The sequence below is a fragment of the Somniosus microcephalus genome, chromosome 10, assembly GCF_052327205.1.
Source record: "Somniosus microcephalus isolate GS21.2 chromosome 10, FLI_Smic_1.0, whole genome shotgun sequence".
NCBI lineage: Eukaryota > Metazoa > Chordata > Chondrichthyes > Squaliformes > Somniosidae > Somniosus > Somniosus microcephalus.
In genome coordinates this window covers 10,215,927-10,243,207 of record NC_140996.1, presented here as the reverse complement: position 1 = coordinate 10,243,207, position 27,281 = coordinate 10,215,927, and the positions used below count along the sequence as shown (strand labels likewise).

General features: G+C 45.4%; 1 protein-coding gene across 8 annotated transcripts in view; it reads right to left on the bottom strand.

The window, feature by feature from the left end:
* The window catches only part of LOC147111436 (dedicator of cytokinesis protein 9-like), a 499,826-nt gene that overhangs the window by 178,114 nt on the left and 294,431 nt on the right, over positions 1-27,281 (bottom strand). For all 8 annotated transcript variants that reach the window (XM_085998427.1, XM_085998430.1, XM_085998428.1 and 5 more), the window contains exons 6-17: positions 26,943-27,038; positions 24,789-24,923; positions 22,341-22,515; positions 16,724-16,803; positions 12,810-12,881; positions 10,651-10,791; positions 9,644-9,850; positions 7,965-8,087; positions 3,009-3,091; positions 1,517-1,639; positions 1,124-1,203; positions 133-320 (exon numbers count right to left, since the gene is read on the bottom strand). In XM_085998427.1, the coding sequence (XP_085854553.1) occupies positions 133-320; positions 1,124-1,203; positions 1,517-1,639; positions 3,009-3,091; positions 7,965-8,087; positions 9,644-9,850; positions 10,651-10,791; positions 12,810-12,881; positions 16,724-16,803; positions 22,341-22,515; positions 24,789-24,923; positions 26,943-27,038 (1,503 nt within the window). The remainder of the gene's footprint in view (positions 1-132; positions 321-1,123; positions 1,204-1,516; positions 1,640-3,008; positions 3,092-7,964; positions 8,088-9,643; positions 9,851-10,650; positions 10,792-12,809; positions 12,882-16,723; positions 16,804-22,340; positions 22,516-24,788; positions 24,924-26,942; positions 27,039-27,281) is intronic.

The window sequence follows — 27,281 nt, the reverse complement described above, 5'->3', positions numbered from 1 at the left end:
GAACGGAGAAATAATTGATAATGAAACCAAAAACTCAAAAGACTAAAATTACAACAATTGAGACTTAAGAACAAACTTAACTATTCAACATTCCAAACACGACAGATGCAAAATTTCACGTTCTTTACTCACTTTTGCAAATGATTTTTGACTGTCATACTTCAGGTGTTTTGGGTAAACATAGAAATGATTGTTATAGGTGGTGAAAGGCTGAGAAAGTTTTGCTATACAAGGAACAAATTCCTCCACTTCATGAGTAACTGTGACCTTGGTACCATTTTCAAAACGTTTCACTGGGATATACGAGGAGCTCACACAAGCTACAGAAACACACACAAATATAGCACACATTAGATTCACAAATGTATGAACAAATAATCCTAGTCACAATAACGTGCATTTATATAGTGCCTTTAAAACGGTAAAACGTCCCAAGGTGCTTCAGAGGAGCGATTATCAAACAGAATTTGACACCGAGCCACATAAGCAGGTACAGGAAACTTTGGCTTATCCGGAGGTTGTATGTCCAGAAACCTCGATCTAACGGCAGAAATCAGTAGCCGTTTTGGTTAGGTTTTTTTTCTTCTCCTAGCATTTTTTTTAACAGTCAGGCTCTGGAAAGCGTCTCTGTAGCTTAGCAACAGCTTCAGAGACGCTTCCAAGGTACAGGCCGAGTGTTTACAAGCTGTTGCTAAGCAACGGTGTTTGTTGTCAGATACGGAGATGAAAACCTCCGTATCCTTCAACATTAGCGCTGGTCTATCCAGAAGTTTTGATAGATCGGCAGCAGCTCGGTCCCGTCGGTGCTGGATATCGCGAAGTTTCCTGTATTAGGACAGACTTGATCAAAAGCTTGGTCAAAGAGGTAGGTTTTAAGGAGCGTCTTAGAGGAGAGAGAGAGAGAGGCCGAGAGGGTTTAGGGAGGGAATTCCAACGCTTAGGGCCCAGGCAGCTAAAGGCACGGCCGCCGATGGTGGGGCGAAGGAAATTCGACAAGACGCAAGAGGCCGGAATTGGAGGAGCGCCAAGATCCAGGAGGGTTGTCGGAGGTTACAGAGATGGGGAGAGGCCGAGGCTGTGGAGGGACTTGAACACAAGGGTGAGAATTTTGAAGTAAACTTACTCATAAAATCTGAAGCCACATTGTCGATGTTGATATCCAGGTTGCCCAAGATAACTGGAAGTTTAGACATCTTTTCTGGTCTAATTAACCAGAAAACAACATTGAAAGGCAAGGTTAATGAAGCTTTAGGTGGACTATACAAGGCGGCAGATGAGAAACCGATATCATAATTATTTCAACGTACACCACAAGAGCTACAAAACAGCAAGTGATATTTCAAAGCATTACAAAGAATTGATTGTGCTGTGTATAAAAACTCTGCAATGATATTAAAGTACGAAGTGAGCACAGTGGACTTGTGTCCAAAGGATTTCAGAAACTCTTCAATTTTCCCACCAGATTTACAACCATAGCTCTAAGAAATGTACAAGATAAAATAAAAAGCACACTCACTTCCTGAAGTCCAACAACAATTTTAACAAGTCTTCGTTGGAGAGCTTGTTGCTATCTTGTCGATAAAGTGCGGAGAACCGGGCACTTTTGTCAAGAGTTCCTTGAGTGTCTCGGAAGACGGGTCTGATGAAGGGAAAGCAGAGATTTAAACTGTGATCAAAACAGCAACTCGAAAAAACACACTGGGCAAAATAAAACACTCGTTAATAAAGAAACAAAACGTCTATACTCAAAACCTTGTAAAGGTTATGGCCAAATAAATGACAGAAATAGAGGCAATACTATTTCTTTTTTGGATTAAGCCGCATTTTCCAAGTAAATCCCTACTTTGAGTGTTAACCACAGCGATTCTGTTCCAGGTTTCCACGACATATACAAGCGTACAACAGTCCTATGATCAAACGTAAATTATTCCTCCACAAAGTTTAATCGCTTTGTTACTGAACTCAGAATGGGTTATGAAGGGAATGGGGAGGAGAATTTCATCGAATCTCCAGCACAGAAACAGGCCATTCGGCCCAACTGCTCCGTGCCGGTGTTCATGCTCCACACGAGCCTCCTCCCACCCCTCTTCATCTCACCCCATCAGCATATCCTTCTATACTTTTCTCTCTCACATGTTCGTCGAGCTTCCCCTTAAATGTATCTATACTATTCACTTCAACCACTCCCTGTGGTAATGAGTTCCACATTCTCACCACTCTCTGGGTAAAGAAGTTTCTCCTGAATTCCCTGTTGGATTTATTGGTGACTATCTGATATTGATGAGCAGCACATTAGTTGAAAACTTTAATTTCAAAATGTCCAGTATAAGTTATTACAATAGAGTCAATAGCAAGAGGTGATTTAAACTTTCATAATCCAATTCCGGAGCTTCAGACGTTGTTCAAAACTTCAGCCTGATGACTTAGGACTCGAGATCTTTCTAGGTTATAGAGTTGCAGCTTACAGCTTCATATCCAATACTTCGAACGTCCATGTTATTTACATAATAGGATTACACAGGATATACGGCACAGAAACAGGCCATTTGGCCCAACCAGTCCATGCCGGCGGTTACGCTCCACTCGAGCCACAGAATTACAGGAAACTTTGGTTTATCCGGAGGTTAACTGTCCAGAATGCTCGAGCCACCAGCAAAAATCAGGAGCCGTTTCATTAGGTTTTTTTTCTTTTCGTTGCTTTTTTTTCACCAGTCAGGCTCTGCAAGGTCTCGCTGAAGCTGTTGCTAAGCTACAGAGACGCTTGCAAGGTACGGCCGACTGTTTAGAAGCTGTTGCAACAGGGTTTGTTGCCAGATATGGAGCTCAAAATCTCCGTATGTTTCAACATTAGTGCTGGTTTGTCCGGCAGTTTTGATGGGACGGCAACAGCTTGGTCCCGTCGGTGCCGGATAGCACAAGGTTTCCTGTAATAAGCGAATGTATAATGCAGGGTTTTCTACTAGCTTTTTTATTTAAGGTTTTAGTCCGACGGTTTGGTCCTCTCTTACCTTGCAGCCCAGGCAAAAGGCATTCGGTACTGTCCAAGTCTCGCACAGGTTTGCTTGGCGTTTTTCAATACTTTCTGTGCAACCTGCAATAGGCATCGATTGATCAACTCCTCATATCGGCTCTTTGATACTTGCAGAATACAATCCATTTAATATCAGTAGCCATATCAACATTTATTTTAATGCAATCTGCGCTTTAAATAATATAGCCTCCACACCTGGAGTACTGCGTACAGTTTTGGTCTCTTTATTTAAGGAAGGATATACTTGCATTGGAGGCAGTTCAGAGAAGGTTCACAAGGTTGATTCCTGAGATGACGGGGTTGCCTTATGAGGAAAGGTTGAGCAGGTTGGGCCTATACTCATTGGAGTTTAGAAGAATTGGTGCAGGAGGGAGGGCTTTAGTTTCCTGGATCACTGGGCCTGCTTCTGGGGAAGGTGGGACTTGTACAAGTCGGACGGGTTGCACCTGAACCAGAACGGGACAAATATCCTTGCAGGGAGGTTTGCTAGCACTGTTCGGGGGAGGTTTAAACTAAAATGGCAGGGGGTTGGGAACCTGAGCAGGGAGACACAGGAAAGGGAAACAGGGATAAAAGCAAAAGATAGGAAGGAGAAAAACAAAAGTGGCAGTCAGAGAAATCAACGGTTTAAATCAAACGTGGCCACAGTAAATAATAATTCTAATAGGTCTAACAGCGTTAAAAAAACAAGCCTGAAGGCTTTGTGTCTTAATGCGAGGAGCATTTGTAATAAGGTGGACGAATTGGCTGCGCAAATAGAGGTAAACGAATATGATTTGGTTGGGATTACGGAAACGTGGCTCAAGGATGGCCAAGACTGGGAACTCAACATTCAGGGGTATTCGATATTCAGGAAAGATAGGCAAAAAGGAAAGGGAGGTGGGGTAGCATTACTGGTTAAAGAAGGGATTAATACAATTGTAATGAAGGATATTAGCTCTGATGATGTGGAATCTGTATGGGTAGAATTGAGAAATACTAAGGGGAAAAAAACATTAGTGGGAGTGGTATATAGACCTCCCAACAGTAAGGCGGAGGTTGGGGATGGCATTAAAAGGGAAATTAAAGAAGCGTGCAATAAGGGCACAGCAGTCATCATGGGTGACTTTAATCTACATATAGATTGGGCCAACCAAATTAGTAACAATACTGTGGAGGAGGAATTCCTGGAGTGTTTACGGGATGGTTTCCGGGACCAATATGTCGAGGAACCAACCAGAGATCAGGCCATCTTAGACTGGGTATTATGTAACGAGAAAGGATTAATTAGCAATCTTGTTTTACGAGGCCCCTTGGGTCGGAGCGATCATAATATGATCGAATTCTTCATTAAGATGGAGAATGAAGTAGTTGACTCAGAGACTAGGGTCCTCAATTTAAATAAAGGAAACTACGATGGTCTGAGGAGCGAGTTGGGTAGGATTGATTGGGGAATGGCACTCAAAGGGTTGACGGTGGATAGGCAATGGCAAACATTCAAAGACCGAATGGATGAGCTACAGAATTTGTTCATCCCAGTTTGGCATAAAAATAAAACAAAAAAGGTGACTCAACCGTGGCTAACAAGAGAAATTAGGGATAGCATAAGATCCAAGGAGAGGACATATAAATTGGCCAGAAAAAGCAATAATCCTGAGGATTGGGAGCAGTTTAGGATTCAACAAAGGAGGACAAAGGGATTAATTAAGAAAGGGAAAATAGAATATGAGAGTAAGATTTCAGGGAACATAAAAACTGACTGTAAAAGCTTTTATAGATATGTGAAGAGAAAAAGATTGGTGAAGTCAAGCGTAGGTCCCTTGCAGTCAGAATCAGGGGAATTTATAATGGGAAACAAAGAAATGGCAGACCAACCAAATTCATACTTTGGTTCTGTCTTCACAAAGGAGGACACAAATAACCTCCCAGAGATGCCAGGGAACATAGGGTCTGATGAAAGGGTGGAACTGAAAGAAATCAGTATCTGTAGGGAAACGGTGTTAGGAAAATTGATGGGACTGAAGGCCGATAAATCCCCAGGGCCTGATAATCTACATCCCAGGGTACTTAAGGAAGTGGCCCTAGAAATAGCAGATGCATTGCTGGTCATCATCCAGAACTCGATAGACTCTGGAACAGTTCCCATGGATTGAAGGGTAGCTAATGTTACCCCACTATTCAAAAAAGGTGGGAGAGAAAAAGCGGGGAATTATAGACCGGTAAGCCTGACATCGGTAGTGGGGAGAATGCTAGAGTCTATTATAAAAGATGTAACAGCAGAGCACTTGGAAAGCAGTGACAGGATCGGACAAAGTCAACATGGATTTACAAAAGGTAAATCATGCTTGACTAATCTACTGGAATTTTTTGAGGATGTAACTGGTAAAATAGATAAGGGAGAACCAGTGGATGTGGTGTATTTGGACTTTCAGAAGGCTTTCGATAAGGTCCCACATAAGAGATTAGCGTGCAAAATTAAGGCACATGGGATTGGGGGCAAGGTATTGACTTGGATAGAGAACTGGTTGGCAGACAGAAAGCAAAGAGTTGGAATAAACGGGTCGTTTTCCGAGTGGCAGGCAGTGACTAGTGGGGTACCGCAAGGATCGGTCCTAGGACCCCAGCTGTTCACAATATATATTAATGATCTGGACGAGGGAATTGGATGTAATATCTCCAAATTTGCAGACGACACAAAGCTGGGTGGGAGGGTAAGCTGTGAGGAGGATGTCGTGAAACTCCAGTTCGATTTGGACAGGTTAGGTGATTGGGCAGAAACATGGCAAATGCACTATAATGTGGATAAATGTGAGGTTATCCACTTTGGTGGCAAAAACAGGAAGGCAGATTATTATTTGAATGGCAATAGATTGGGAGAAGAGGAAGTGCAGAGAGACCTGGGTGTTCTTGTGCACCAGTCGCTGAAGGTAAGCATGCAGGTGCAGCAGGTGGTTAAGAAGGCAAATGGTATGTTGGCCTTCGTAGCAAGAGGGTTCGAGTACAGGAACAAGGATGTCTTGCTACAGTTGTACAGGGCCTTGGTGAGACTGCATCTTGAGTATTGTGTGCAGTTTTTGTCGCCTTACCTGAGGAAGGACGTTCTTGTCATGGAAGGAGTGCAGCGAAGATTCACCAGGCTGATACCTGGGATGGCAGGAATGACGTATGAGGAGAGATTGTGTCGATTGGGCTTATACTCACTGGAGTTTAGAAGATTGAGAGGGGATCTCATCGAAACCTATAAAATTCTGTCAGGCCTGGACAGACTAGATGCAGGAAGGATATTTCTGATGGCCGGGGAGTCCAGAACCAGGGGTCATAGTCTAAGGATAAGGGGTAAGCCATTTAGGACTGAAATGAGGAGGAATTTCTTCACCCAGAGAGTGGTGAACTTGTGGAATTCTCTGCCACAGAGGGCGGTGGAGGCCAGTTCATTAAATATATTCAAGAAAGAGTTGGATATATTTCTTAAGGCTAAAGGGATCAAGGGCTATGGGGAGAAGGCAGGGACAGGGTACTGAATTTGGATGATCAGCCATGATCTCATTGAATGGCGGAGCAGGCTCGAAGGGCCAAATGGCCTACTCCTGCTCCTATCTTCTATGTTTCTATGAATGAAAGGGGATCTTATTGAAACATATAAGATTCTGAAGGGGCTTGACAGGGTAGATGCAGGAAGGATGTTTCCCCTCGTGGGGGAATCTAGAACTAGGTGGCATAGTTTCAGAATAAGGGGGCACCCATTTAAAACAGAAATGAGGAGGAATTTCTTCTCTCAGAGGGTCGTGAATCTTTGGAATTCTCTTCCCAGAGAGCTGTGGAGGCTGGGTCATTAAATATATTTAAGGTGGAGATAGACAGAGTTTTGAACGATAAGGGAGTGAAGGGTTATGGGGAGCGGGCAGGGAAATGGAGCTGAGCCCAAGATCAGATCAACCATGATCTCATTAAATGGCGGAGCAGGCTCGAGGGGCCAAATGACCTACTCCTGCTCCCACATCTTATGTTCTTGCTGCCGGCAGCGCTGTTTGCAGTTAGTGGATCAATACATTAACAACTTGCATTTATACAGCACCTTTCACGTAGTAAAATGTCCCAAGGCGCTTCACAGGAGCGATTATCGGACAAAATTTGCCACTGAGACACAGGAGGAGGTATCAGGACAAGTGAGGTAGGTTTTAAGGAGCGCCTTAAAGAAGCAGAGAGGTGGTGAGGTCTGGGGAGAATTCAAAGAGAGCAAGGCCGAGACGGCCCCCAATGGTGGAGCGATGGAAATCGGGGGACGCGCAAGAGGCCAGAATTGGAGGAGCGCAGAGATCTCGGAGGGTTGTAGAGCTGGAGGAGGTTACAGAGATAGGGAGGAGCGAGGCCTTGGAAGGATTCGAAAACAAGGACAAGAAATTTAAATTCCACAGCTTCCCCCGATGACTTGATGGATAAATCCGTCCTGTGGTTTCGGTGCTCAGCCACGTGGCCAGAAAGGGCTCGAGTCCTTGGCTGCATTGAGTAGTTGATTGTGGGGCCACTGTGATCTGATTATCGCTGGGCTTGGTGGCGGGGTGTGCGATGGGACCTCTCAATGCTCGCTGATACCCATTGTGTGTAGATATCAGGCGACACGGAATTGGCTGACGTCCCATCTGGGATTCGCGCGTGGAGAATGGTTACCGAGCTGAGGTACCAGGTAGCTGGCAGCAGTGGAAGTGCCAACTACTGCCATCAGGAAAAGGGTGGAAATGGTGAAAAAGAGAGTTGGCAGGGTGTTGGAAGGAAAAGAAAGCAATATTCACCATTATTTTAAGGCAGTCCAAGTGTCACAGGGTGCCCAAATCTTCATACTCAACCCTGCTAATGTGACATAGTCAGCAACCAATCTATTGACATCACAACAAAGGATGTGAAGCATAGAAGTGGAGTGGAAGCAGTTGGACATTCACTGAGCGTCACGTCATACCTTGGCTGAATCCGAGCTTTTCATGTACGGTTCAGCACACTGAGTGATGCCTCCTTGCAGAACCTTCTCCACTCGAGCTACGAGAAATATATCTTGATGAGGGCACGTGACAGAGAAAATCCCCTAAAAAGAAAAGAAAGACTTGCATTTATATAGCGCCTTTCACGACCACCGGACGTCCCAAAGTGCTTTACAGCCAATGATGTACATTTTGAAGTGCAGTCACTGTTGTAATGTAGGAAACGCGGCAGCCAATTTGTGCACAGCAAGCTCCCACAAACAGCAATGTGATAATGACCGGATAATCTGTTTTCGTGATGTTGGTTGAGGGATAAATATTGGCCTCAGGACACCGGGGCGAACTCCCCTGCTCTTCTTCGAAATAGTGGCCGTGGGATCTTTTCCATCCACCTGAGAGGGCAGACGGTTTAACGTCTCATCCGAAAGACGGCACCTCTGACAGTGCGGCACTCCCTCAGAACTACACTGGGAGTGTCAGCCTAGAATTTTTATGCTCAAGTCTCTGGAGCGGGACTCGAACCCACAACCTTCTGACTCAGAGGTGAGACACTAACAAAATTCAAACTGTGAACATTCCTTCAAATAATCTCTTCTGATTCCAGATTTACCACATAAAGTCACTGATGCACATCTTTCCACAGGCTAATAGTTACATCATGCCAGAACAGCAATATTGACTCAAACCAATATATATATTTTAACAAGATTTGAACGAAACAACTTTTTGCACAAAATGTACTATTTCTACACCTCTAATTTGCTGATTGATGGTTTATATAATCAAAACCAAACCTTATAGAATTTACAGCACAGAAACAGGCCATTCGGCCCAACTGGTGTATTCATTCAAGCTGTGGTAAGAGGTAAGTATTTCATTGGTACAGGAGGCTCCTCGAGTCTATTCCGCCGTTTGATTGGATCACCGCTGATCTGTATCTGAACTCCATCTATCGCCTTGGCTCCATAACCCTCAATACCCTTTAACCCAACAAAAATCTATCACTCTCAGTTTTGCAAAGCGCATCGGCTCAAGACCTTTTCTTTTTAACCCGACTGCAAGTTATCGAATCATCCAAAGTATTCCACAGAGGATTAGCAAGCACTGCATACGGGTTTCAGCAATGTTTTCAAAATTTTGCAGTGCTGCCTTTCAAATTCTAAAAAAAAATTCTGACAGCAAAATATTCAAGGCTGAGATCGATAGATTATTGGACTCTTGGGGAATTGAGGGAGATGGAGATCGGGTGGGAAAGTGGAGTTGAGGTCGATGATCAGTCATGATCTTATTGAATGGCGAAGCAGGCTCGAGGGGCCGTATGGCCGACTCCTGCTCCTAATTTTTGTATTCTTATGTTCTTACATCTAAGACTGGAACACTTATCATGAAAAGAAATGCAACATACTATGTCCTGCACTGTGGGTCCCAGTGTAGTGGAAGGCAAGTGTTGACATTGGAGGTAAGATTATTGCCTTTGCCTCAATTGGATTGCGCTCAGTGCTGGAACTTGCCAGTCAATGGCTCACTTCTACTTTGATTAATTCGAGCAGGGCACACCAATTAAACAGCTTTTACTTTGAAGGAAAGAACTAATTAAGCCTCGACATCGTTTCAGGCCAGAGATGGAATATCTCATCGCAACGAGCTTCCTTCCCCCCACCTGTTTGGGATACTGCAGCATGCCCTCCGGAATGCCGTTGATGTACTTCTGAGAAGTGTTTAAACTCTCGCCGCCGTTCATGATGGAGGCCGAGCTGGAGATCATGTGACGAACAGTCGGGTGATTTAGATCCACGTGGAAGTCAGCCGAGATCTTTCGACTATTTTTGATATCAAATAGTGCCAGAGTGACAAAGAAAGGCTCCACCTAAAATATTTGAAAAAAAAAGAATAATCTGTGTTACAATATTACATCGTATGCACAGCACAGAAACAGGTCGTTCGGCCCACCTGGTCCGTGCCGGTGTTTGTGCTCCACATGAGCCTCCTCCCACCCCCTTCATCTCACCTTATCAACATATCCTTAGATTTCTTTCTCCCTTATGTCTTTATCTGGCTTCCCCTTAAATGTATCTCTGCTAATCGCCTCAACCACTCCCTGTGGTAGCGAGTTCCACATTCTCACCACTCTCTGGGTGAAGAGGTTTCTCCTGAATTCCCTATTGGATTTATTGGTGACTGACATGAATCAGTCATTCATGAAAGAAAGACTTATGAAATAATACTGAGCGGCCTGCGGGTGGCGCTGTCCAGGGAGAGTATAAATACTCGGGCACGGGCCCAGCTTGCGCAGGACATTCTTAACAGGAACTAGTGAAGGACACAACTAGGCCTCCATGTTGTAAAACAGTTGATTAAAGCTCTGTTTAACGCTTAGACCAAGTGCCTAGTAGTTTTCTTACATCAGTGACTATCTTATATTTATGAGCCCTAGTTCTGGTCTCCCCCCCACAAGTGGAAACATCTTCTATACGTCTACCCTATCGAACCCCTTCATCATTTTAAAGGCCTCTATCAGGTCACCCATCAGAGAAAAGAGCCCCAGCCTGTTCAGTCCTTGCTGATGGTTGTACACTCTCAGTTCTGGTATCAATCCTTGTGACTCTGTTTAGCACCTTCTCCAGAGCCTCTATGTCCTCTTTGTACTCTGGAGACCATTAAACTTACATTTGTTGTGGGCCCCTCTTCATTTTCAGCCACACAGCTTTGCAGGTTGAATGACAAATCGTTGCACTTCACCAGAAACCGTTTTCCAAATTTCTCCTCAAATGGCTTCACATCTGGTTCAATATTCGAGAAGTCAAGTTTCTTAAATTGAACGAAAAAAAAAAATTATTCAAACAACTGCTACGATCTGGAATGCGTTGCCTGAAAGGGCGGTGGAAGCAGATTCAATAATAACTTTCAAAAGGGAATTGGATAAATACTTGAAGAGAAAACATTTGCAGGGCTCTGGGGAAAGAGCAAGGGGGAGTGGGACTAATTGGAGGGCTCTTTCAAAGGGCTGGCACAGGCGCGATGGGCCGAATGGCCTCCTTCTGTGCTGTATGAGTCTATGAACTGCAGTTTCAATCAATTTTACTGTAGCTCTGTGTTTTCACACAATCGGTGTTAAATCAGTTAAATTAAGCCGCCTCAAAATTACAACAGGTCCACTGCAGCACGGGAAGTCGTGCGAGGCAGGACCTCTGATTGCCACGTCGTCACACCGAACCAGTTACGTTGTGGATTCAGATAATTTTAATAACGAGAGTTTTTTTTATTCCTTCACTCATTCTTGGGATGTGGGCGTCGCCGGCAAGGCCGGCATTTATTGCCCATCCCCCTAGTTGCCCTGAGAAGGTGGTGGTGAGCCGCCTTCTTGACCCACTGGTAGTGATTTTTGATAGAACGGAGGGGATTGTTGGGCCTCTTCAGAGGGCAGTTATGACTACAGGAAACTCTCGATTTACCAGCACCTAAATAACCGGAAATCTCTGTTAACCGACAAAATTAAGGAGTAGGTTCAGCTAAGTTTTACCTCACATTAGTGGTCGTTCCTGGATCTGTGGCTGTGTAACTGGGGTTCGTGCACTTGTTGCTAAGCAACAGGGACACTTGGTCTGTGGCCGGAGTTCCTGCACATGTTGCTAAGTAACAGGGAAGCCTGGATTTGTTGCTGTGTATGGGGCTCTCGTACCTTTTTCACTATACCTCTCTGTAATCCGGACTTTTTGATAAACCGGCACCACGCCAGACCCGTTGGTGCCGGATAATAAAGAGTTTCCTGCACTACTACTTTCGAATGTCGGATAAAGCTTATAATGGGATGTCTAGTTTGGCTCTCCATTCGACAGCCTCCTGAGATGCCGAGTGGAGAAACGAGGTGCCTCCCACAACAGATCTCAGTGGGCAGGTTGATGTGATGTGTTCCATGGTCTGGGACTCATGGCCACAGTCGCACTTCGGGCCGTCCCCTCATCTTCCACTTGTGGAGCGGGCGGCCGCATCGTCCGCGCCCTGTGCGGATTGGGTTGAGCGCCGTCCACTGTCTCCGAGGGAGGTCGAAGCCAGGGACCTCTGCTGTTGGCTCAGTGATGAGACGTTGCTTCTTTATGTTGCGCGCGTCCCACGATTCCATCCCCCTGGATAGTGGGCAGTTAAGAGTCAACCACCTTGGTGTGGGACCAGAGTTACATATCGGCCAAGGCTGGTTAAGGACGGCAGGTTTCCAGTTGGGTTTTTTACGACAATCCGACAGCTTCCTGGTCACTTTTGCTGAAACCAGCTTTTTATTTCCAGATTTTTATCTTAAAAACTCAAATTCTCACAAAGATGGGAGTTGAACTCATGTTCTCTGGTTTAATTAGTCCAAGGCTCTGGAATGCTAGTCCAGTAACATCACCACCACACCACCCTACCCCTATGGTAGGCTGTGTAAATCCTGCCTGTAATGCCTCAGCGGATATACTGAGCAGGAGATGGGGCCGGGGATGGAGGGGAGGGGGGGCGGGAGGGTGGGGGGGCAGCGGACAAAGTGCCACGAGGTGGGGTCTTATGGCCCAAATGCATCCTGATTTGAGATGGGGGTGAGGGATGGGGGTGAGGGGAGGCAGGGGGAATAATTGGAGGAGACCCGCTACAGCAGCGGGCTATAAAGCTTACGTTCCACCCAAATTCAGCATTTATTTTTCGAACAGGTGTAACTCTGGTGTATCGGACTTCAAATTCCTGTCCCCTTGGCTGGAACCGCACCACCTTAGTCCCGAAACAATGGGGGAATCTCAGGTCCCGCTTATTTAAAACTTTATTTTTTAACAAAACAACCAAATAAAATCAAACCTCACCTGTGTATCTGCATCCAAAACAAAAAGCTTCAACCTGCCTTCGTTCTTTTTAGTTTCTATTTCTCTCGTGCTCTGTGAAGGAAACAGACTGTAAAATTTTGTGTCCTTGTGGAAGTAGGAAATAAAAAGAAACTTAATACCATGAATCTAAAATAAAAGCAGAAAATGCCAGAATTATACAGAATTGTCAGTCAGCGTCTGAAAGAGAAAGGTCCTCGTCACTTCAGGTGTAAAACCTGCGCTAATGTTGTGCAGATTTTGTTTTCAAATTCCTCCCCATCTCTGTGACCTCCTCCAGCCCTACAACCCTCCGAGATCTCTGCGCTCCTCCGATTCTGGCCCCATGCACATCCCCGGTTTCCATCGCTCCACCATTGGCGGCCGTGTCTTCAGTTGCCTGGGCCCTAAGCTCTGGAATTCCCTCCCTAAACCTCTCCACCTCCTTAAAACCTACCTCTTTGACCAAGCCTTTGGTCACCTGCCCTAATATCTCCTTATGTGGCTCGGTGTCAAATCTTGTCTGATTACGTTCCTGTGAAGCGCCTCGGGACGTTTTACTACATTAAACGCGCTTTCCCTGCCTCTGCACCTGCTTAATATCTGTTACATCTCTAACTTTTTCCAGTTCTGATGAAGGGTCCCAGACCTGAAACGTTAACTCTGTTTCTCTCTCCACAGATGCTGCCTGGCCTGCTGAGTGTTTCCAGCATTTTCTGTTGTTATTTTACATTTATTAACTGTTGCGTATTTTCCACATTTGTGATTAGAAGTGAGTTTCTTCCACTACTGCAGTTAGCTTTGGCGTCCAGCCTGTTCTATCCATTAAAGATCGACATCTAAAGCATTGGCTGAAACCGGGCTGAGGGATATGCTCCTCCAAGTTTAGCAAAGGTTCGATGTTATTAAATGAATACAACATCAAAACAATTCTGCTTTCGCAAGCTGTAGTCTCAATGGTTTAAGTGCTTTAAGGTTCCAAAATTCCCATTATCCAATACCACGCTGAACCTTATTTTGTCATTGGTACAATGGAAGGTCACAACTGGATTATAATCATACTAGCTGGGGGAGCCCGGCTTTGCCAGGGCTGTTTTGGGCCGGGCGGTTTAAATCGAGTCCCAGGCTTTGGGGCCTCTCTGTGTCCCTCTGTGAATCTGCTGCCGGGCAACATTTTAAATCGAGTCCCAGGCTTTTGGGCCCTGTCTCTGTGTCCCTCTCTCAATCTGCTGCCGGGCAACATTTCTACCTTTTAATACCTTGAAAGATGAAAGTGAAAGTACTTATAAAACGTTTTTGGTAAATCTTATGTTATTTTTAAAAGCAATACTAACTCTTTCAAAGCTGGATTAGCAGAGTAGTTTGAGCTGGAAGTAGTGAAGCAATGGCTGCCCGATGCCTGAGTTGAAAAGCATTAGTCCCACCCACAGACGCAGCGATTGGCCAACCATCAGGCGACTGAACTGTAGGATTGGTCAATCGTGCCAGCACAGGATTGGTCAACCTTGACGTCAGTCAATCAATGCTACTTAGCAGATAATGAGTTTAATTTTGAAGGTTTTTTGCATAACGCGCGAACAATTTTTGTCCGGCCGAAACGTAAATACGCTTAGGACGGTTCTGGAATCGTCAGCTTTCTTTCGACGTAACGCACGTGTAGGTACGCTCTATAACTTTCGAGTTAATTCAAGACAGACAGACAGACGGAATGACAGACAGAAGTATCCTTTTATATATATAGATAATGCGCTGCTGAAGACATGGCTCTATATCGTTTAAGGAGCTGTTGGGTAGGCTGGATCGCGATCAGCAGAATGCGCAAATTCCTTCGTAACACGTGAGGTGTTAAGGTCTGATTGCTCAGTCGGTTGATCAAGGACTCGAAATCAGAGCTCTACTCATGATTTGGAAGGATGGGTAAACAGCAAAAATATGCACTCAAACTGCAATGTTAATGAAAGCTCCACCTGGGTTGTGTGAAACACCTGGACCCAGTCATCCTGCGACTACCACGCATGACTGGTGTGGTGTTCACTGTACTGTGCGTGAGTAAAGGGGTCTCAGGTGGCCCGGCCTTTTGGGTCTGTACCTGCAAGTTCACACAGGAGAGGAAACTGCCTGAATGTCCTTGTGCGCGCAAAAAAGTCTCGGTCTCTCAAAGTGCTCCAGTACTCGTGACGAGATACTTCTGTCTTTGAGCGACTTTCTCAGTGGGAGCCTCTCGCAGCTGCGACATGCCTCAGCTTGCTTGCATCAATTCAAAGAGCACACCTAGCCTCAGGCATCGCTGAGTGCCAACTTCCCTCACTTTACATCCATCTTCATTCCTGCAAGTTTCCTCATCCTACCACCGCTCAGTGAAAGATTACTATTCTTCAAAAATCAACAACTTGCATTTATAGAGCGCATTTAACGTAGTAAAACGTCCCAAGGTGCTTTCCAGAACCAGGGGTCGCAGTCTAAGGATAAGGGGTAAGACATTTAGGACAGAGATGAGGAGGACTTTCTTCACCCAGAGAGTGCGAACCTGTGGAATTCTCTGCCACACAGGGCAGTTGAGGCCAATTCATTAAATATATTCAAGAAGAAGTTAGATATATTTCTTAAGGCTAAAGGGATCAAGGGATATGGGGAGAAAGCAGGGACAGGGTACTGAATTTGGATGATCAGCCATGATCTCATTGAATGGCGGAGCAGGCTCGAGGGACCGAATGGCCTACTCCTGATCCTATCTTCTATGTTTCTACAGCAGCGATTATCAAACCATATTTCACACCGAGCCACATAAGGAGATATTAAGACAGGTGACCAAAAGCTTGGTCAAAGAGGTAGGTTTTAAGGAACGTCTTAAAGGAGGAGCGAGAGGCAGAAAGGTTTAGGGAGGGAATTCCAGAGCTTAGGGCCTATATGGCTGAAGGCACGGCCGCCAATGGGGGAGCGAAGAAAATCGGGGATGCGCAAGAGGCCCGAATTGGAGGAGCACAGAGATCTCAGAGGGTTGTAGGGCTGGAGGAGGTTTCAGAGATAGGGAGGGAACCAGCCTCATGGTGTACACCAGTCACGCACATTTCCCTTAATGAGAAAAAAATGTTTCCAGTATGTAGTACTGTTCTGTGGCTTCAGGAGACACTAGCCTGTAAAATTCACATCTCTAACCAGCCACCATAGGAATTTTAAGTAAGTGAGGCTGTATAAATTTTTTTTAAGCACATTCAGTAGATTTAATCAAGGTGTATAAAATTATGAGGGGCCTGGATAGAGTGGATAGGAAGGTCCTATTTCCCTTAGCAAAGAGGTCAATAGCCAGGGGGCAGAGATTTAAAGTAATTGGTGGAAAGATTAGAGGGGAGTTGAGGAGAATTTTTTTCACCCAGAGGGTGGTGGGGGTCTGGAACTCACTGCCTGAAAGGGTGGGAGAGGCAGAAACCCTCATCACATTTAAAAAGTACTTGGATATGCACTTGAAGCGCCGTAACCTACAGGGCTACGGACCAAGAGCTGGAAAGTGGGATTAGGGCGGAGAGCTCTTTGTCGGCCAGCACAGACACGATGGGCCGAATGGCCTCCTTCTGTGCCGTAAATTTCTATGATTCAAAAAAAAATATTAACTGGACAAAATAAGTCATAGAAAACATCTCTTTTAGTGATGCTTTATGGAAAATCAGCCTCCATGACATATGACCGGTTACCTACTCCACTGTCACTCGGCATTATCTGTCTTTTTTCAGTGAACTACTATTCTCCACTATTTATTTTCTATTAAAAAAAAGTACCTTAGAAAAGGGAATTCATGAGATATAAGGACATCTCTTCAGTGGTAAAATAAGTGCGGTTCTGATGCTTCAATTAAAATTAACCATTCACAAAATATTTATAACTGCTTTCACAACCGAAGAATCGGAAAAAGGCAACAACACCTTTGTAAGTTCGCAATGCAGACTTTCCCAGCTGGTTACATGTTCCGACTTTCCTTGCCCAGGTAATTCATCGTCTGAAACTAAATGTGAAAAACTGTTATTAGCGTAGCTTTAGCAAAGAGACAAGAAGTATTTATACAGCGCCTTTAACGTAGAAAAACGTCCCCAAGGCGATTCACAGGAGCGATTATCAAACAGAATTTGACACCGAGCCACATAAAGAGGTATTAGGGCTGGTGACCAAAAGCTTGGTCAAAGAGATAAAGGTTTTAAGGAGCATCTTAAGGGAGGAAAGAGAATTGGAGAGACGGAGAGGTTTAGGGAGGGAATTCCAGAGCTTAGGGCCCAGGCAGCTGAAGGCACGGCCACCAATGGTGGAGCGATTCTAATCAGGGATGCTCAAGAGACCAGAATTGGAGGAGTGCAGATATCTCGGGGGGTTGTGGGGCTGAAGGAGATTACAGAGATAGGGAGGGGCGAAGCCATGGAGGGATTTGAACACAAGGATGAGAATTTTAAAATCAAGGTGTTGCTTAACCAGGAGCCAATGAAGGTCAGCGAGCACAGGGGTGATGGGTGAACGGGACTTGGTGCGAGTTAGGACACGGGCAACCGAGTTTTGGATGAGCTCAAGTTTGCGTAGGGTGGAATGTGGGAGGCCGGACAGGAGTGCGTTGGAATAGTCGAGTCTAGAGGTAACAAAGGCATGGAGGAGGGTTTCAGCAGCGGATGAGCTGAGGCGGGGCGGAGTCGGGCGATGTTACGGAGGTGGAAATAGGCGGTCTTAGTGACTAGTATTTTCCTGCTTCTTGTTCCAGCAGATTGTTCGTAAGCCTAAACTAGACACAAACCAGATGTAATTCATTCAAGTTTTTATATAATCTGTCTAAAACTGTGCAACAAAGCAACAATGATTCTAACAATCTCTGCTTTGTTCAGTAAACAATAGGTTAGGAATTTTATTTTTTTTAAATGACATCCGAGGCAATTTAAAAAAACAACATTTTAAACATACTTATTTTGGACGGGATTTCAGGTTTGTGAAATCAGTTCTGTTGAATCCCACTTGAAAGATTGGAGACAGGAAGCAGGAAGCAAAGTAGACCAAATAGTCTTCAAGTTATACCCAAAGTTCAGCACTGTTTTATTTCATGATAATTCAACAATTTAAAAAAAAAGTTTATGCCTTACAGACAAATTTATGGGGGAAAAATTCAGTTGGTTGCGCCTCCCGTTAGCGCCTTAAGAGGGCGCTAACAGGACGCAACGTAACTAGCGCCCGGGCGCGGCACTGCCCACGCCTCCCGCAAAATTCAGTGGGAGGTTAGTGGTGGCGCTAGCCGGTAGCGCCCTGCACCGCTGGCGATGACGTCATTGGCGTGCGCAGCGTCCCGCTCACGCCCCGACCACGAACTTCGGGAGCGCCCCCTGACTTACCGCCGGACGCTATGTCCGACGGGGTCAGGGGGGCGTACCTGCGGCCGGGGAGGCGCAATTTAAAGGTGAGGTGCGGGGCGGCCATTTTTATTGCTGGCCGCCCGCCAGCACCTGCCTGCGCTCCCGTCCCAAACCTCCTGAAACGCCCCCCCCCCCTGCAGAGTGCCGGCTGCGCTCCAAGAGCCCGGCACTTCTCTTGAGTGCCGGGCTCTTTTGCCTGCAGTCCCGATCCCCGGGGGCCCAGCTGGGCCCCAGGTCGCGCTGCACAAGGCCCCTCCCCTTTAAGAAGGGGAGGAAGGCCTGCAATACCGTGGTGCGACGTGCCGCAGCGTGCGTAGCGCCACGATATTCACTCGCATCGCCCAAGAGGGATGCGGGGCGCTTCCAGTAGCGCCTCGCTTCCCTCTTGGGGCGCAACCACTCAATTTCCGGCGCGGGGACGCTAATTTTTCCGGGGCGCTACTCAATTTTTAGCCCATGATGTTTTAAATCAGTAACTTGTTTAAAGCGGTAAATAGCGTTAGGCGGCCCCAGAATGGATAAATCTTATGGTTTAGAAGCAAATCTCAAACGGAGCTCAGCACTTTTTGGCAAGTGCACCATTTGTGCTTTTAAAAAGGTGGAAGACACAAGACTTTGTACAACTGAACCGACACAGCTGTTGACGCAGTATTTGTCAAGGTGGACATTTCAAATCACTCAAACACTTCCAGCTTGTGGTAAGGATGGGAAGCACGACTCCCAGAGAAGGGAGTTTATGAATCATTGACAAAGTTAAGAGGACAGTGTACCGAAGACATTTAACGATGCTCAGATTTCCATCCAGTTTGCACAAAACCATCATAAGACTCCCAATGCGACAGGTGGCAAAACATCTGTTTGTTTTTTCATTTATTAATACACAATGATGCAGGAAGTAGGTTTTGTAACTAACAGTCTCGGAGAGCGAGCGAAAAGCTTGTGCAATATTTGTGCATTTTTAAGCAGGGCCAGGAAGGAATTACTCTACATCATTTTGTAAATGTTTGAATGGTTTCTAGAGTTTTGATCTCCGTAACTTCATTTTTTCTCTCTTGCCATGTTAGCCTTTTGCACAAAGATTGATACAGCACAGCACAAGAGGAGGCCATTTGGCCCATCATGCCTGTGCCGGCTCTTTGAATGAACTCTCCAATTAGTCCCACTCCCCCCTGCTCTTTCCCCAGAGCCCTGCAAATTTTTCTTTTACAAGTATTTATCCAATTTCCTTTTCAAAGTTACTATTGAATCTGCTTCCACCGCCCTTTCAGGCAGCGCGTTCCAGATCACAACAACTCGCTGCGTAAAAAAAAAAAAATTCTTCTCATCTTCCCTCTGGTTCTTTTGCCAATCACCTGAAATCTGTGTCCTCTGGTTACCGACCCTCCTGCCACTGGAAACAGTGTCTCCCTATCTATTCTATCAAAACCCCTCATAATTTTGAACACCTCTATCAAATCTCCTCCTTAACCTTCTCTGCTCTAAGGAGAACAATCCCAGCTTCTCCAGTCTCTCCACATAACTGAAGTCCCTCATCCCTGCTACTTACTGTACAGGGGACCAGCTAGAAAAAAAACATGAATTTTAAAATTATGGGGATTTTTTTTCCATTTTAAAAAACTACAAGTACACAGCATTTGCATGCACACGTACATAAGCGCACATTGTATATCCTGTTCCTGTTTAAAAGACTCAAGTTTTCTGCAACTCATCTAGAAAGAAGACTCCTGTGCACTTCGAGAACCAGCCACAAAGGAAAGGGAGAGGCGCGGCTCCCGGATTCTTTTGTAACTGGTACCCAGGATGTAAATTCACATAAATTCACTGACCTCTGACCTCCCAGTTAGTCTGATCCACAAATGATTGAAGCTGGTGTCGGGCAATTTCATGTTCACACACACACACTCTAAATTTTCCAACACAACACTAGGTTCACGAGGTTGATTCCGGAGATGAAGGGGTTGACTTATGAAGAAAGGTTGAGCAGGTTGGGCCTATACTCATTGGGGTTTAGAAGAATGAGAGGTGATCTTATTGAAACATATAAGATTCTGAGGGGGCTTGACAGGGTAGATGCAGAGAGGATGTTTCCCCTCGTGGGGGAATCTAGAACTAGGGGGCACAGTCTCAGGATAAGGGGTCACCCATTTAAAACGGAAATGAGGAATTTCTTCTCTCGGAGGGTCGTGAATCTTTGGAATTCTCTTCCCCAGAGAGCTGTGGAGGCTGGGTCATTAAATATATTTAAGGTGGAGATAGACAGATTTTTGAAAGGTGAGGGAGTGATGGGTTATGGGGAGCGGGCAGGGAAATGGAGCCGAGCCCAAGATCAGATCAGCCATGATCTCATTGAATGGCGGAGCAGGCTCGAGGGGCCGAATGGCCGACTCCTGCTCCTACGTCTTATGTTCTTATGAATTCAACAAATTGGCAGAAATCCAACTATTATTTCGGAACGGAGAGTGCTATACTGATTGAGAACTAAAACGCTGAGTTACACTCACCACTTTCAAGACGGTGAAAAGAACATTCATTAAGCCTTGTGTAAACATCAAGGGGAAAGTTTGCGCGATCGGGAAATTGAGCCCAAAATGCGCTTGAAATTGCGGCGGTGAGGTTACACTGCGAGTTTCTGCTAAAATTAATTTGCATAATCACAAACAGGAAATCTTCCAAGAGCCAGGGCAATCAGGCAGCGTAATAATTGCAATCGTTAATTTCTTTCCATTAAAAAGCATTCCCTGATGTGTTTAAGAGCGGGAACCTGGCACAGTTTGATTAATTCGGCTGAAAATGGGTTTATCACCAAAAAATAAACATTTTGAATCAGGGTGTCGAGTCATCCGCCTGATTTAAAATCACTAAAAATGGCAAAACTGCACCAAACCATTTAATAGTTTCATGGGTGGACACTGGTCAGTTTCTTAGTAAATTTAATATTTTTTGATAAGTAAAACTTTTAAAACGAGCCGACTGGTGCCCGTGCGCCTCAGACAATGAGCGCCATTTGAAGAGCCTTCCCGAACTGGCGGAATCTCGCAATGTCGACCTGGGGGTAAAAGATCGGGCAAAACACGAGCGCGAGCGGTTTTGGGGGCGTAACTCACCTACGTTTAAAATTCCCCGAACGTTTGCGCTGGCTCGGCCTGTTCCGCCCGGATTGCGCTGACATAGCGAGCGGATACTCGACTCCCCCCGCACCCCAAACTGCTCCAGCCGGGTCAATCGGTTTCAATAGTGATGCAGGCGGTTAAGAAGGCAAATGGTATGTTGGCCTTCATAGCAAGAGGATTCGAGTACAGGAGCAAGGATGTCTTGCTACAGTTGTACAGGGCCTTGGTGAGACCACACCTTGAGTATTGTGTGCAGTTTTGGTCACCTTATCTGAGGAAGGATGTTCTTGCCATGGAGGGAGTGCAGCGAAGATTCACCAGACTGATACCTGGGATGGCAGGAATGACGTATGAGGAGAGATTGGGTCGATTAGGCTTATACTCGCTGGAGTTTAGAAGAATGAGAGGGGATCTCATTGAAACTTATAAAATTCTAACAGGACTAGACAGACTAGATGCAGGAAGGATGTTCCCGATGGCGGGGGAGTCCAGAACCAGGGGTCACAGTCTAAGGATAAGGGGTAAGCCATTTAGGACAGAGATGAGGAGGAATTTCTTCACCCAGAGAGTGGTGAACCTGTGGAATTCTCTACCACAGAAGGCAGTTGAGGCCAATTCATTAAATATATTCAAGAAGGAGTTGGATATATTTCTTCAGGCTAAGGGGATCAAGGGATATGGGGAGAAGGCAGGGACAGGGTACTGAATTTGGATGATCAGCCATGATCGCATTGAATGGCGGAGCAGGCTCGAGGGGCCAAATGGCCTACTCCTGCTCCTATCTTCTATGTTTCTATGTTCCGGGTATCTCGGCAGCACAATTTCTCTCGTTTTGTTTCTTTCAACCAAACACCACAGTGCGTTTAAGAGCCACAGTGCAGGTTAAGTCAAGTCATTGCACGGTGATCGCTACACATGACAAAACTGATACAATTTCACTGGCCAGTGATCTGCGCTGTTACAAACCAGACCCCAGTTTTATCCCGTCCAGTCACTTGGGGGAAGCAATGGCACAAACAGCGAGGCAGCAGGGCCTGATTCAAACTCACTCTCTAGAGACTCGCCGTTTCTCTTCTCCTGCATGGCCGCTTCAAAAGTACTTTGAAGGATTTTATTCAGGGACCCAATCCACTCTTCCATTTCTTGGTCGCTATCGGCAGCCAATAGGTAACTGCTCTTATCTTGCATCTTGAGTTCAAAGGCAAACCGTCGTATTTTACTGTTCTGCAAAACAGGAAGCTTGCTTGTTCACTTCTTATATTTAAAAGCATTAAGAAATAACTTGTATTTATACAGCGTCTTTAATGTAGTAAAACGTCCAGCAAGCAATTAGGATAGCAAATGGTATGTTGGCCTTTATTACAAGAGGATTTGAGTATAAGAGTAAAGACGTCTTACTGCAATTATATAGGGCCCTGGTGAGACCACACCTGGAGTATTGTGTACAGTTTTGGTCTCCTTACCTAAGGAAGGATATACTTGCCTTAGTGGGAGTGCAACGAAGGTTCACCAGACTGGTTCCTGGGATGAGGGGATTGTCCTATGAGGAGAGATTGAGTAGACTAGGCCTATATTCTCTAGAGTTTAGAAGAATGAGAGGTGATCTCATTGAAACATACAAAATTCTTACAGGGCTTGACAGGGTAGATGCAGGGAGGATGTTTCCCCTGGCTGGGGAGTCTAGAACCAGGGGTCACAGTCTCAGAATAAGGGGTCGGTAATTTAGGACTGAGATGAGGAGAAATTTCTTCACTCAGTGGGTGGTGAATCTTTGGAATTCTCTGCCCCAGAGGGCTGTGGAGGCTCAGTCATTGAGTATATTCAAGACAGAAATCGATAGATTTTTGAATATTAAGAGAATCAAGGGATATGGGGATAGTGCAGGAAAGTGGAGATGAGGTCGAAGATCAGCCATGATCTTATTGAATGGCGGAGCAGGCTCAAAGGGCCAAATGGCCAACTCCTGCTCCTATTTATTATGTTCTTATTATGTCCAAAGACCCTTCACAGGAGCATAATTGAACAAAATGGACACCGAGCCACCTGGGCAGATATTGGGACAGGTGACCAAAAGCTTGATCAAAGAGGTAGGTTTTAAGGAGCGTCTTAACGGAGGCAAGAGAGGCAGAGAGGTTCAGGGAGGGAATTCCAGAGCTTAGGGCCCAGGCAGCTGAAGGCACGGCCGCCAATGGTGGAGCGATTAAAATCGGGCCAGGGAGTGGGGTGGAGTCAGTGGCTACAGAAAAGACTCAGCGCGGCTCAGTAAGACCACTCTGCACAAGGCAACTGGGGAGTTCCTGGCCGTTGAGGTCCAGATTACTCGGAAACTTGCAATCAGAAAAGACTTACCCCATTACCCAAGGCTTCCATGAGAAACCACAGATCTCAGCTTAGGACCTTCTAACATACACACGAGTCTGGGCAACCTATTCAACCATATAAACCCAACTCCTTAGGCAGACCAATGTAAAATACCAGCTGTTCTCATTACATCTTTTTAGGGATGTTAAAGAATAGAGTGGGATTCCAATAATCCTGTGAGGTGCTGTGTTTGTTGATTCCACCTCCTGCCACAACAGGAGTACCTCAATGTGTTCACTTTCTAGGAAGAATGATGGTTTGTAGGCTTCATCGCTATCTGTAGAGTGCAGATCTCTGCTTCCTGCATTCTGGGCAGACCAGGGGCCAGCTCAATGCACCGTGGTCTTGACCACAATGGCTTCTTCCTGCTGGCTACATTCGCAATAGCAGTTCTGAAAACTGTATTAATCAACTGAGAAACTGCTGTAAACTAGCAAATTTAATCTTAGAGGAGAGCGGGGGAGAGGGAGAGAGAGACAGAGAGAGAGAGAATCAGTGAAACTGACAAAAATTTGGGCTTGTCCGCAGTAATACCGTCGTGAAACACCCCATTAAATGTTAAGCTTTGTTGGATTAGGTGTAACTGGGATTTTAACAGCGTATTGACCGCTAAACAAACGTTCTGGCTATGAAAAACTAATATTACATTTGCGGAATGTCAAATTTCTCCATGATAAAAGTGACTAGATTTTTAGAAAAATGCAAAAAAAATGTTTTTAAGTTTTAGTTCATGGTATTTCAGCTTCTACCTTAACCCCATGTGTTTGTTCCAATCTTTATTTTGCTCTCTAACATTTTTTTAAAGTACAATCAGTGCTTTTCATTTCCTGGTTTGCTGTCCGTGAGAATTGTTCAATGTGATTGGCTGCTTCGATAGCTTGATGACATCACTGCTGCAGCGCGCTAGGAATCCCCTATTGACAGCGCTGCAATCAATTGCACGTCCAAGTTCTCGCCACAGAGATCGCGAGATCTCCGCAGGCAACTTCCTTCGAGGTCAGCGGCGAGCGCCGTCAGTTCGCCGCTGACCGCAAATTCTGGGCCAATGTCTCAATGGAGGAGGAGACTCATCACGGATCAAATTAATTTTTTTTAAACATGCAGTAAACCATCAGTTAAAACACTCGTCACCGTACCTGCACCACTCCCATGCAGGAGTCTAGAAAGATCGAACCCTTTGGTTCCTTGGAGATTTTTTCATCTTTGTAGAAATTAAGAAGGTACGAGCCGTCTCCAAGCTGCGTCAGGTGGAAAAAGCGTCTCTTGAATGACTGAAGAGACAAAATAAGTTCCAGAGTGTGAAGCACAAAAGATTTGTTCATGTTCAGTACCCGGAAGCATTTGCTGCCTGACAATCATTTCATTAGGTGTTGGCACCCTCGCCTCCGAGTCAGAAGGTCGTGAGGTTCATAGTCCCACTCCAGGGACTTGAGCACAAAAATCTAGGCTGACGCACCCAGTGCAGTGCTGAGGGAGTGCTGCACTGTCGGAGGTGCCGTCTTTCGGGTGAGACGTTAAACCGAGGCCCCGTCTGCCTTTTCAGATGGACATAAAAGATCCTACGGCAATATTTCAAAGAGCTGGGGAGTTCTCCCCGGTGTCCTGGCCAATATTTATCCCTCAACCAACATCACTTATCTGGTCATCATCATACTGTTTTTTGTGGGAGCTTGCTCTGCGCAAATTGGTTGCCACATTTCGTACATTACAACAGGGACTACACTTCAAAAAGTACTTCATTGGCTGTAAAGAGCTTTGGGACGTCATGAGGTCACGAAAGGTGCTATATAAATGCAAATCTTTTTTTCTTTTCTTTTTACATTTAGAGATCAAATAAAAAATTGATGCTCAGGACACGAGGCCGTCAATCGGAGCAAAGTCCAGTCGATCTCACTGGACCAGAAAAGGTTAAGAGGAGATCTAACACAGGTATTCAAAAACTGAGAAGCTGGGAGGTCTCACGGGAAGACATGTTTAAATCTGACAGGGAAGCATGAAAGCCAAGTCTTGATGAAGTACAGCAACTTGGAAGTGCTCAATATACACAAGACTAAGTCTTGCACACTTCCTGCGAGTGACACAAGGCCTTCCTCCAACAATTTGCTGACATGCTTTCATCCATCGTGTCTGCCCATCGTATCTAAGCGATACCAATCTATGCCGGCCGCCTTCGATCGTATCCAGGTTGATTAGTCTGAGCTCGCGCCTTTCACAGCTCCTGTCTCCGAGGTAGACAGGCAGTCTTCTCTGCCTGAGCTGATTCGGGTCAGTTATCGCTCCCAGCTTCCTACAGACCCAGTCCTAACGCCAGCCCCGCTCCCGAATGCACCACCCTCGCAGCTCGCCCCCCCTCCGGTCATATCTCACTGCTTCCACCTGTCTTAATTTAGCCAAAGCCCATTTCACAGGATGTCCATGGAACAGACTGGATTGGCCGGTTAACATGTTTCTCCCACCGACGTAGAAACATAGCTGCATTTCTATAGCGCATTTCACAATCTCAGGACGTCCCAAAAGCCTTTCCAGCCAATGAAGTACTTCTGAAGTGCAGTCACTGTTTGTAATGTAGGAAACATGGCAGCCAATTTGCGCACAGCAAGCTCCCACAAACAGCAATGTGATGATGTCCAGATCATCTGTTTTTAGCTGTTGGCTGAGGGATAATTGTTGGCTGCAGGCACACATTTCCACCCAGTACGTACAGCAGAATTTTGTTTTTAATATTCACGGGATGTGGGCGTCACTAGCAATGCCAGCATTTATTGCCCATCCCGAATTGTCCTTTGGTACAACTGAGTGTCTCGCTCGGCCATTTCCGAGGGCAGTTAAGAGTCAATCACATTGCTGTGGTTCTGGTGTCAAATATCGGCCAGACCGGGTAAAGATGGCAGATTGCCTTCCCTAAAGGACATCAGTGAACCAGATAGGCTTTTAAGACAATCCAGTAGTTTCATGGTCACCATTACTGATAATATCTTTTTATTTATTTATTCCAGATTTATTTCATTAACTGAATTTAAATTCCCCAGCTGCCGTGGTGGGATTTCAACTCATGTCTCCGGATCATTAGTCCAGGCCTCTGGATTACTAGTACAGTAACATAACCACTATGCTACTGTACCTGTGGAGTTCCAGGATATGAGCAATCATTTTTTTTTTAACTACTGTACTGAGCACCATTGATTAATTTAAAGTTACTTGTCAGAGTGAAAAATATTTGGAACTAGTTTAAGGGTCCATTTTAATGTACAATGCAAAACTATAAAAACCAACTGCAATAGAACTCTTACCCTCATGGTGACACTGATGGCACTGTTCATGTTGCCCTTGTGCAGCCATCCTTGTTTCGTGATCCCTCCTTTCTGTGACCCGAGAGAAGCCGTATCCTATGTTAAAAAGAAGGATCTTCAAACTTACCAATTCATGAAACTGAGATTTGCACTGCAGGTGGTGAAATTCCTCAACTTAAATTTCTTTTTTAAATGCACAACACATTCTAACATGTGTCTCTATAAATCAGTGCATCCTAATTATATGGGGTATTTTCTGAAGTAGAACCTGACACTGGAGGATGACTTTTATAAAGCAGCAATGGCCCTCCAGAACCTCACTCAAGTAGCATACTTGAC